This window comes from Polyergus mexicanus, unplaced genomic scaffold (assembly GCF_030449975.1).
Source record: "Polyergus mexicanus isolate NDT 795.1 unplaced genomic scaffold, iyPolMexi1.0 SCAF_26, whole genome shotgun sequence".
In the NCBI taxonomy this organism is placed as follows: domain Eukaryota; kingdom Metazoa; phylum Arthropoda; class Insecta; order Hymenoptera; family Formicidae; genus Polyergus; species Polyergus mexicanus.
The window spans coordinates 4668940-4681500 of NW_027223346.1; the positions used below are offsets into that span (position 1 = coordinate 4668940).

Genomic DNA, 12561 nt, shown 5'->3' on the forward strand with positions numbered 1-12561 from the left:
TTCTGTTTTTACGATAATCGCAATTCTGTTTTTACAATAATCCATATTTTTGGAAATTTCTGAAATTATCCTGCAACAACAACTCGTTTGCCTCGCGGGTAATGATGCAGCAGTATGACACGTACGAGGCACAATACAAGGTAAAGAGGAAAATAATGATTACTCCTTCCGCATTACCGAACAGTCTAAGAAGAGAAGAGTGCTTCAACCGTTTCACGTTACCGCAAAATGAGCCGGACACGATGCAACAATTTGACATTTTTTTGAAACATCTATATAAATCAGAAATTCCGAAATAATATGCACATTTGAAATTATTCGCTAGATTATATCCGAATTAGAAATACTGTATAAAATTAAAAAAAAAAAAAAATTTTTTTTTAAAGAAAGTCGTTATTTATTGAGTGCTTTAAAACTTTGAGCTGTTGTTGTAGAATTTTTACAGCTAGGTTTATATATATATATATATATATATATATATATATATATATATCATACCCACTAATGTTTATATCATACCCATTAATGTTTCCGCAACGGCAATAAAAGACGGCGATAAAAATTTTATCCACATCCATAATTTTTCGGTAATATCGCTCTGATAATGTGTTTTTGGCGGAGTTGAGTCGCAGATAATAATAATATTACAGTGAAAAAAAAAAACAATAAAATATCGCTAATATGACGTATCGGTAGGCGACAGAGATACCATTAAAAAAAGATAAACGCGGTGAAAAGTCGTCTCGTGTGAATGATCATTGAAAGGTCATCGTAAGGCCCGCCGTTACTTGATGAATACAAAGAAGATAAATTATCTCATCTCACCTATGCTAAAAAATATGCATTATCAACTAGAATTCAGATAAGATGGGTTCTATTCTATTCAAGATCTATCACGCGTAGACAATTCATTGTCGTAAAAAACTGCAAATCTAAAATCCATTTTTTGGTGAATTTTAAATTTTCATCAAATAACAAAAACTATTTCTATATTATATCCATAAAAACACTCGATAAATTCGAGAAGTTATGGCAGCTCGATTTTCCGCGAATCGAAATATTGCATAATCTAGAAAGATTTTTAAAAGTTTCCTCTACTTCTGAACGACGCGACGTATATCGGATCATTGATTTTGCTAATCTGAACATTTGAAACCGACGGAATATCCACTCTTCAAGGACTCGTATCCGATCGCGCCTAAGTAGTGCACGAGAAATCGGTCAGTGTGTAAGCTCCGCGATTGCATCCGTTAACGTAAAGTAATACGTTTATTTTTAATATGCATGTTAATATAATCAATTTTCTACAGACGATAAATCACACCTTCTTGCAAGGAAAATCTCCCGATGTATTACGCGTAATTGTTGTGTGGCTAATCTTCTATGAACTTATTAAGTATGTCAAGATGCATATATTCAGGTCAGAAATATTGGTCGCTATTTTATATGTTATAATCCGAAGATTTGTACCAATCTTTTATTGAAGACGAGCAATAAATATAAAACAATTTTTTTTGCATGTATATACAATATTATAGTTAATAATTTTTTATACTCTTTTATTTTCTACTCTAATCTTTCCACAAAAATTCTTTATTGTTATATTTTTCTATACTTTCAAAATTTAAGCTTTTTATAAGTACTTTTTTTATAAATAGATTCCTTTATTATAAATTTATTTTTTTATATTTTAAAATATCTTTAATTTTTCTAATTTAAAAAATTTTAATTCTCTTAAAACACACGTAAAACAAGTCAAATTTTACGGCTTACAATAGATTAAAAAGATTTAAAAAATATTACTGAAATGTTATGAGGCTCGGTATATACAATACAGGTTGGTAGAAATCGGCCGATTTAATCGTAAATATGCGATTGCATGCAACGTATAATAGCGAGATTTGCACGCACGAATGATACCGGTATCTCCCAAGAAAAAATGCGCTCGATAAATGTCATCGTGCGTAAATAATCTTATCAATCTTTAAAAATATTATTCAATAAAACTCTGACTTAAAAGTAAAAGTTTGCTATTTGCTTATTCGTATTTAATCCGTTTTATTTGATTTTAATAATTTAAAGATTTATTAACAGTTATTCCTCTCCCTCTTTTCACTATTATTTATTAGCATTTTCAAAATCATAAAAAAAATTGAAATCTGGAGACATATAAAATAAATGTCCGTTTATGTCTCTTTCCGTATACTTGTTCCTTACAGGTCACTTTTCTCTGCCGATGCATTTTTCGATGCGTGCATTACGCGACCGTGTTCTTGGGCTACATTTTTCGCCGCTTTCAGATGACAAATTATTCATATTTACTTACGTAATGCCGACTCAGCCGTCGTCCTCGTCGTTTTCGTCGTCGTCGTCGTCGTCGTCGTCGTCGTCGTCGTCGTCGTCGTCGTCGTCGTCGTCGTCGTCGTTGGACGTTCCTTGCGTGAGCGCACAGCCGGGTTCATTAACTGACCACTAAAATCCCTCTTTATGTAACTCACAACAAGCTCTTTGAGAAAGAGAGTGGGAAGAGCGGCGAAAGAGACACCGGACAAGTTTCTCTATCCTGCTGTCGGGTGTGACTTATGCGTTTTGACTTCGTCCGGATCTCTGATATCTTCGATCTTCGCCGAATCTTATGGCCAATTATCAAAAATCGCCGAATATCGAGCCGTCACCTATTCGTATCTCCCTCTGTCTTCCTCAACACGGTTAGATCACCTTGTCATACCGAAAGATCGATCGATTAATATATTTGTCGATTTATCGGAGCACAATTCGTGAACGGACGAGAACTCGGCGACAAACGTAATACTTCGTAAAGTCACTTTCCGTCGACGGTCACAAACTTCATTTATTTGGTCTTTGTCGAAAACAAAGCGTTCATCAATAGGTAGTATCGATCACAGTAAGAAGTCGCGATGACACTCGGAGCGCGAAGATCACTCGCTGCATTTCCACGAATTATTCCTGGTGAACGATCGCGAGCCCCTTTTTTAATTCGCGAGGCATCAATGCATATATAGGGAAGAGAGAATGAGAGAGAGAGAGAGAGAGAGAGAGAGAGAGAGAGAGAGAGACAGAGAAAAAAAGAGAGAAAGAGAAAATAGCGGATTATCTAAGAAGCTTAAGAAAGAAAATGATGGGAATGGTGAGAGGGAGGATAGAGATGGGAAAAAGGTGGTGAATGAAGGAGAAGAAATCGAGAGGAGACGGACCGATGTAACGTTCGGATGTACGCGCGCGGTCCACGATCTATCGAATAGCGAGCGAGGAGATAGTGCGATGTGGTGCCGCCGCTTACAGAGACCACCAGGTGCCCACCAGATACCCACCGAGTGCCCATCGAATGTTGGTGGTAGGGAAAGAGCGCCGAGTATAAGCTCGGACAAGTGAGCGCATGCAAATTGTCGATATTAACTTCGCCGATTTCACGAAAACACGGCTTCGTCGCTGAACGACGATACATTTAACACTTTGCACATTTGCGTCGAGATAACTCGATGCGATTTTTATGGCAATTCTCCGCAAAAAATTTTTCAACATCTTTATTGCACATTAAAGTGAGCGTCGAATTTCTAAAATTGTCTACCATGTCGCTCGCTCATTAATCAAAATTAGTGTAGACCAGACGATAACTATTTCGTTTTAATAATTCAAATTATTTCGATTCATAATATGTTATCATTAAGTTATATAAATTAATTGTATTATATATGTAATTAATTTATATTAATGTGTGTGTTGGATTTAATCAAATTGTTAATAATAATTTAAGTTGTTAATGATAATTTAAATTAACATATAAAATTACAATAGATATAATATACTATAGTATAGGTATAACTATAATATAGACGAACAAATAAATCCTCATAAAAGAACGTACATCAATCTAACTCTCAATGAAGAAAAAAAATATGAATAAAAAAAATACTTTAATTATTAAAACGGGACGGCAATATACAACACACACACACACACACACACACACACACACACACATTGTATATATTGCATGCGAAAATGAAGAATTCTATGCGTGACGTAAAGTTAACTTATGTTACATAGAACAGACATTTGTTTCCGGTTTTTTTACAGACTGTCGTGCGTGTACTATGCATGCTTCATTGGTCGTCGCAGTTGCTATTTTTATTGTTTCGTCTTCGGTGATGGATCCGACGCTGTTCGCTACGTGCGTGAGTACTTTATTGCATGCGATACAAAGTAAACGAATCACAGTAGTAATAATTTTAACTTTTCCTTTCGCTACACTATATATTCTCGTATAATGAAATCAATCAAGTTTCTCCGGCACGGTTAGCGATTCCTACGGAATGATAAGCGCTACCAGTTGTAAGTGTACAAAAAAGCGGAAGTGAAACATCGTATACTACGAACCTCGGAGAAGTATGTACCATTATTATGGTTTTCAGAAAAAGACTAAAACGAATATTACCGCCGCGCGTTTCTTCACTAGAGGTCCTATGACTCGTCCGAACCCCTAGGATTAAAGACCGCCGAGCGGAAACCGCAAGAATGCGAACTGTAAATAGGCAAGTCGTTCAAGAAACATTGAATTCTTGTAATCACATTAAATGTTACGTTACAGATTGAAAATAATACGTATCACGTCAAACGAGAGGAGTAAAGTCTTGTTCAGGTGAAGTTGTAATGTCAGAAGTCACTCCGGAGTAAAAAAGGAAAAAAAAAAAGATTAGTTTTAGATAAATATGATTACAATTAGATAGATATCGCAAACACAATGACGTACGTCAAACGTCGCATTACGCGCAACAAATAAACCGCACGTCAATGATAAATAATATAGTTCATAAATCTCTATTTCTCTCTCTCTCTCTCTCTCTCTCTCTCTCTCTCTCTCTCTCTCTCTCTACACACTTGCTTGACACATAAACCAGTTCAACTTTATTACGTAAAAAGCGGCGTATTTTTTTATATAAATAAAAAGCATGGATCTATATAATTGCACAAATTATATATAAAATTATTTAATTTTACATAAATAACAAAGAAAGATAATCATTCCAATTAAATGTTCAAACAACAATTTTTTATGCTAACATATCAGTCTTGGCCAACATTATGTATATTTTAATAGTATTCATCAATGTTTGCATAAATAATCGCATAATTTATATACATATATTAGCAAGAAAATTCCAGAAGACTTATCACATTTTAATGCTGCTAATTGTAATTCACAGATTTAGTTGAGCGAGGTAATATCAGGAATCGAATGTTTAAAAAACTCCTATATTCAAATAAGAAAAAGTAAAATTAGCTAAAGTATGCAATTGTTAGAACATTGTAATTACATTTAATGTTGTATTAATTTTTTGATTTCCTAGAGCGCATAACAAATATATTAAATATAATTACTTTTAATTATTTTTAAATATTTTTATGAATGTAAAAACTGACTATATGTTGCCGACTATATGCTAATTAGTTTTTAAGGATAAAGTTATTAGGTATTTCTGATTTTCTTTTATGTTATACATATAAATATATCTTATTTACATTTTATATATGTTATATATATACTATTGTGTGTGTGTGTGTGTGTGTGTGTGTGTGTGTGTGTGTGTGTGTTTAGATATTTAGGAAAAAGAATGATCTTAATAAACTCATTTTTTTCTTAGTGAAATAATTTTAAAGAATAAAACATTTCTTTTAAATAAGATAATAGAATTTATTTAGTATAATATCTTAATCTTTTGTATAATTTTTGTTGAAAACAGTTTTATCAAATATTATACATTAAGTCTTTTTTATATATAAAATATATGTAGTACAATAGAATTTATTTTTTATTATATTTAATACAATACTTGATAAATATCATGTAAAATAACATGGCATATAGTCGCTATCAGATTTTTTTATTATAATTTTATTACTATTTTATTTATTACTATTAACTTTATTAAAGAAAAAATAAATATTTATATATTAAATATATATTTGTAATCGTTGAAAAAGCATATGTAAAAACTAGATTCTATAATAAATTGTTGACGTTGAATTTAAAAAATTTATTTCTTAATTGTATTCAGAAAAAAACCTATTTTTTCTTACTCTCTTTCTGTGTTATATATATATTTGTTTTAATAAATTAATAATTTAGTAATTATTTTAAATAAGCTTTTTTTTAAATAAGAATAGAATATTAATTTCAGATATATATTCAGATTAGGCGCATATTATACGGAATATATGATGTTTAATAAGAATTTTCAGAAAAATAAAACAGATATCAATATATGTACGTATATGTGTATCTGTATGTGTGACAAATTTTGTCATTTTTTGCATATTAAATAATATATATAAAATAGAAGTTGAAAAAGAGAGAAAAGCTCGAACAAAGTGTACATTGAAAAAGAAATCTGTTACATATATAAATAAATATTTTTTGCGACTATATTACAACTTATATAATATTTTTATCTTCTTGCATATGTGTTTTAAGGGAGAAAAAGTTAATAAGTATATGTATTGATGATTTATTGATCATAATACTTGCAATACTTTATAATTACATAAATTCGACATGTTTCTACATTTCTATATTTATACATTTGTCTACGATTTATATTATATTTATTATTTTTCTTATTATTTATATTACACTGCTGGCTATTAAAATTGCAAACACAATATATATATACACACACACACATATATATATATATATATATATATATATATATATATATAAATGTGAATATATAGTATTGCAATATTAATAACCAACAGTGTATTATCTCATTGTTATTAATGGCTATTAATAACTAGCCTTTAACAGCTTAAAGAGAATGTATATTGCTATCATATCTATTATTATTATTTATAACATTTATCACAATTATTATCACAATTGTTCTAATTGCACGTCATAATATATTAATAAGCCCTTCGCATTGTTTCCGCTAAAAAATAATTTCTCGCATTCATTCCTAAAGTTTAAGATTAATTTGAAAACGCAACATTTCCATTTTTAAACCACAAACTCTGAATTAGCAATATTGCTTTGTAAATTATAGAGACTATTTTTAAATTTTAATAAAAAAAAGATTGATTTTAAAAATCAATTATTTCGCTTATTCTATCAATTTTCCTCGAAATTTAGATTCATAACAACTGTAATAATAATTACACAACATTAAATAATTTAATTTAATTTAATTGTTTATATAAAACTATTTAGTTTAGTTATTATAATAATTAAATAATTTAAATAGACATACTAAGAAATCACATACACGCATAACTTTTTATAATACTTATAAACATTTAGTTTTTTTTTTTTTTCATAACTTAATCTCTCTGCAAAAATTTCTATTATACATTTAATCATTAAATTTAATCATTAAATCCCGGTCATATTTCATGAAATACGGTTGTTAATTTATTCACATTGAAAGCGGATGAATTTTCTCAAATTTATAATAATTTTCGTAAATATATTTAGAAAAATACTCTGTAACTGTATAAATTTATATAACGTTTTATGTTATAAATTAATATAAATTTTTGAATCTTTTATATCATTAATAAATAATATTATTAAAAATTAATATTTTATAGAAAGAGCTTTTATAATAATTATTATCAAATATATCGCTATATTAAATTAAATGTAATGATAATAAATTAAATTTATGTGTAAAAAATTATTTAAAGAAAAATTAATTTTTAGCACAGCATGGAAAATTGTTAAAGTTCGCCTGTACAATTTTCAAAAAGGTATGCGTGTCATTTTTAAATTACCCGCATTTAATTAAAAAATGCACTATACTTTTCTGATATACTTAAATACGAGCTTGTTGGGTGTCTCCTATTTAAACTTTCCGAATACCGTGAAGCGGGCGTTTACAATTCAAAATAATTTAATCCTTTAATAATCAGACAATAAGAGATTTGCAACCGCATATGTTTTTGAGATGCAAACAAACAAAATTATATAATGACCGATAAGATCTCAACATGCATTGAAAGATAAAACTTTTTAAATTATATATTCCTGAAAAACTTGTATAGAGCCTGAACTGTTTTACCTTGCTGCTTTACACTAATCTTTGAAATAAAGTGAAACCTGCTTCCTTTTTTTTTAATTAGTATCTTACACAACAGTCGTTCAACTAAGCACGATAAAGCGATTTATCCTCTGTGTACGTGTGTGTCGACATTGCAAATTTTCATTGTGTTCTATGTACAATATATTGTTAATAAACACAAATTGGATTTAATTATGAACGCGCATCTACGAAGAAAGCAGAAGGATACATCTCGGAGAGGGTCCTCGAAACAGCTGTCGTCGTGAAAGACGAATAAGGTCTTCCGCGATGTATCGTCCTGTTTTTTTTTATTATACGCGATCCGTATATAGTGGAAGATCCCTATTAACTCTCATTGCATCCGCAATGAGTTGGGACTTCTGGAGCGTTCTGTGTCTTCTTTTTTGCAAATGAGGTTCATCGCTTGCTTACGTCCTTTATTATTCCATAGCACATAAGAATGTTTAGTTCCAGACACTCTACGTGCTTGCCTAAAATTGATTAATAATTAAACACACTCTTTCTCTCTCTCTTTCTCTCTCTCTCTCTCTCTCTCTCTATATATATATATATATATATATATATATATATATATACGTAAAATATTGCAATAGAAAATTAATTATTATATGTTGCAGATACAAGATTTTATATATTTAGAATTTATCTTTCAACAATAGCATTAACAATTTGTTTAGATGCCATTTTTTTCAATATATTTTTTTCCTAACCTTGGACGTTAAAAATCTTAGTAATCAAGTCTTAAAAATTAAAATTTTGCGACAATAATGTTTATTTAAAATATAATAATGTTTATATAAAATACACATACCTATTGAGCAAGTTTTAAGAATTTGTTATTTATTTTTAATTTCAAAGGATTTAAATTGTTTTTAAATGTTTATATTTTTAAATGTTTATAATTTAAAAGCTATTGATATGCATCAAGAGAGACATTTTTGTTGAAGAAGACTCAATTTTAGATCGACAAGAGAATTTGTGTACGACAAAAGTTATGGCAAGTTCAGAACTGGATTATTTCACTTACGTTTGAAACCAGTCATATTCCGTAACGTATGTTTCGTTGCAGAAGCTTTCGAACAGATCTATTATCGGATAGCTCTCGAAAGAAGTGCCTCTTCTAGATGCATCGTCAGCCAGAGATCTGATCCAATTATTAAAGCAAAATAACGCCAAGCTTTGTTTCTTATAAGCATAAATGCCGAGATTGGCCAAGGGTGGAAGCGTGCAGATAGTGATAGCCGAGTTCGAAAGATGAAATTTGGACCGGAGAACTTGCAAGAGTTCCGTCATATCGTATATCATTTCCTCGCAAGTGGCGCCCTGTGAAAGTAATTGAACATTATTTAAATAAATTATTATTTTCATAAAAATCTAATTTTATATTATGAAGAATTATGAATAATATTATAAAATATTATGCTGAATTATGAATAAAGTCATATTAGAAAGAAAGAATTTGCGCTTCATTTATAGTGCTTGGCGTTTTTACTTCAGCCCAATTCCCTACTACTGGCATCTATATTATATGTATGTATGTGTACATTCCGTATGTAAATAAATACACTTACAAGTTTCTTCAAAGATTATTTACGTAGTATTATATTTGCTTGAAAACACATAGGCTAGAGGCAAATTAACTTACATTGTAGACATCGACTGAACCAAGCAAGATCACGACACGATTGGAGATGGTGCTAATATTCCTCAAAGCCCGAGTACAATTGCTTATGGTTTGACCAGAGATGCACAAACCACAATGTAAGGCTAAATTATCTGCAAAATAAAATAATCAAATTAATATAAAAACCGTAACGCTTTATATATATATTTTGAAATATATAATCTATCCTGCGAGAGAATTTAACTTTTCCATTATTATTATGTTGCGTATTATATGATTGTTTTGCGCTTGTTATGACTTTAATAGATGGCAATAATAATTTTAATCAAACAAATTATTCAAAAATTTTAATTAAACAAATAATAATTGCAAAAACAAATTTTCGACTTTAATTGTATGCGTGTGATTTTAATTTAGTCAAAAAATATAATTAGAAAAATAACGTAGATTTTTGCAAAAATACAATAGAACTTGCTGGAAATTTCAGGAAAAAAAAATTTTGTACCTTTATATCTCCAAATGGGAAGATGAAGATTTCGTATTGCGAGTTGCAAGAAAAAATCATCGCCAAGTAATTGCTGGCCATTTGCAATAGGTTCATGTATGCTAGTCTGGAATATTAAATAATATTTCGAAATATTACTTTCGAGAAAGACCGCTGAGGATTTTATTTGATGGACCTCAAAAGTAAATTCTATTATACACTCACACTTTGTTTCGTTTCATTCATTTCTATTACCACCGGACGATGATTTTCTTCTTCGTACGAGAAGCTATTACTTTCATGAAAGCTGTCTGAAATATAAACAAGTATTACAACTTGTCTCGAAATTTTTTTTTCTCGTAAGAAAAGATTCTTCGATTAAATTATTCTAAGTGATTTGCGTTACAATTAAAATATCAAGATAAAATAAAACTCAAAACTATAGAAAATACATATAAAAATTGATAAATCTGAAATTGTACAATAAAATGTTTCTAAAAAGGAACAAAAATAATGAGCAAATTAAACCAATAAAAAAAAATTTTAATACATAATACATAATTACATATAATAAAATATTTAATAAAATATTATTTCCTAAGCGATAATAGTTCAAAACCGAATATGCCGAATGAGAAATATCTTACTGTTTTTTAACAAGTATGGATTACGATGATAATCGAAACCTTGAATTCGTCTATTGGCACGATTGGTATTGTGCACTGTTCTGTTTCTTTGCCTACGCTCATCATTATATTCAGAATTGGTCTTGTGATGTGCAAATTGTTTATAATATTTGTTCTAAAACAAAATTTACAATTTCTTTATTTTCCGAATCTCTAATATAATTACTACGTGTTATAACACTGCCGTGAGAATCATCGAACGTACTCTTGTTTTCGAATAGTCGACCTTTTGATAGCGTATGAGTCTATCGATATGAGCAATCTTAGAATCGTTTATCCTTAACACCTGTTCGCCAAATTCGTTCCAACTTGTCTCCAAACCATCTATGGTTCGTAAAAGTGCACGGAGACTTGAAAATCCTAATCTACGGTAAGGTATGAATTCTCCGACCAGATTTTGAAACTCATCTGCGAAAACAGCATTTTTTTTCTAATACTTGAATTTATAAATGCTAAATTGTACAGAAAGTGTCTTTAATTTAAATAGTATTAGGAAAAAAAAAAATTCTGAGTATGAAAGAGTATTCTCTTGTTTAAATAATATAAATAGATGAATGTATATATTTATAAGTAATTTTAATCTTAAAGAAATATGTTTTGCTCTAACATAAGTTAGTTTAAAATATTTATAAATGTTATTAAAACTAATAAATGCGTAATCTGTATGTAAAAAACATTAACTTATAAATTTTTAGTCTCTAATTTATATTATAATATCTCTAATTTAAATGTATTAATATTTCTTAAAATATTAACATCTAAAAGAAAAATCGATGAATTTTTCTGATCATTTTTATTTATATAAATGTTACGCAGATATGAATAGCAAATTTACACACAAAAATCTAAATAAAAATATTAATTAAGCTTCTCGAAGAATAATAAAACTCACCGTTTAGATCATTAATCGGTACACCTCCTTTCTTCGAAATTATGCATGATTTGATCAATGCGACCGTTTCTTCCATTATATCTGATATAAATTAAAGATATACCCACTTGTTTATATTCATAAATTTCTATATTTCTTTATCTGATTCCATTATTAATTTAAAAAAAAATAAGATTGTAATTTAAAGATTATTTTTCTAACATGTATAATAAAATATTATTTGCGCGTGTATGCGACAAAATGTAAGAACTTTATAAATTTGATAAACAAGTGAGCATATATACTTACATTATTTTATTATTATAAAATATCACTTATATAATTTCAGCACAGTTTGATATTTATAAAAATTCTGCAGTCCTGCTGCTGTAATTAACTCGAGTTTATGTTAACGGACGTCCGTACACACGATACGTGTATGGGAGAATGAACTGATTCACATCACGACGATACGACCTATCCCCCATTCTTACGTCCTAGCAATATTCCAGAATATTCCATCAGATCGTAAACTCAACTCGATTTAATATACGCTTATATAGAAAAAGTAAATAATAAGAGAGAAAGAGAGAGAGAGAGAGAGAGAGAGAGAGAGAGAGAGAGAGAGAGAGAGAGAGAGAGAGAGAGAGAGAGAGGTAATAAGAAAGAGAAGAATGTGTATACATATTTGAACAAGCGCGTAACGTGAAGTTTATAATAACATATAGAAAAACTATTAATACGAGAGAGAAGAATGTGTGTACATCTTAAGGTTATAACGTTATTAATCTCTT

The 12561-nt window shown here is 29.4% G+C and overlaps 2 protein-coding genes across 4 annotated transcripts in view; both read right to left on the minus strand.

Annotated features, from left to right (window-relative positions):
- Positions 1-3301, minus strand: part of Dsb (debris buster) — a 35609-nt gene extending 32308 nt beyond the window's left edge. For both annotated transcript variants that reach the window (XM_070314324.1, XM_070314322.1), the window contains exon 1: positions 2327-3301. The gene's annotated coding sequence lies outside the window, so the exon portion shown is untranslated. The remainder of the gene's footprint in view (positions 1-2326) is intronic.
- A 4127-nt stretch (positions 3302-7428) lies between these two features.
- On the minus strand, positions 7429-12247 carry LOC138943297 (uncharacterized). Of its 2 annotated transcripts, XM_070314006.1 has the most exons (9): positions 12077-12247; positions 11789-11869; positions 11102-11304; positions 10858-11011; positions 10436-10521; positions 10232-10337; positions 9748-9878; positions 9130-9425; positions 7429-8572 (listed from the first exon to the last, which is right to left on the minus strand). In XM_070314006.1, the coding sequence occupies exons 2-9, from the start codon at positions 11862-11864 to the stop codon at positions 8434-8436; spliced, it is 1191 nt and encodes a 396-aa protein (XP_070170107.1). In that variant the 5' UTR covers positions 11865-11869; positions 12077-12247; the 3' UTR covers positions 7429-8433. The 2 variants fall into 2 exon arrangements, with proteins under 2 accessions (XP_070170107.1, XP_070170108.1); XM_070314007.1 differs by lacking the exon at positions 12077-12247 and having other exon boundaries at positions 11789-11922.
- Between the last annotated feature and the right edge of the window lie 314 nt (positions 12248-12561).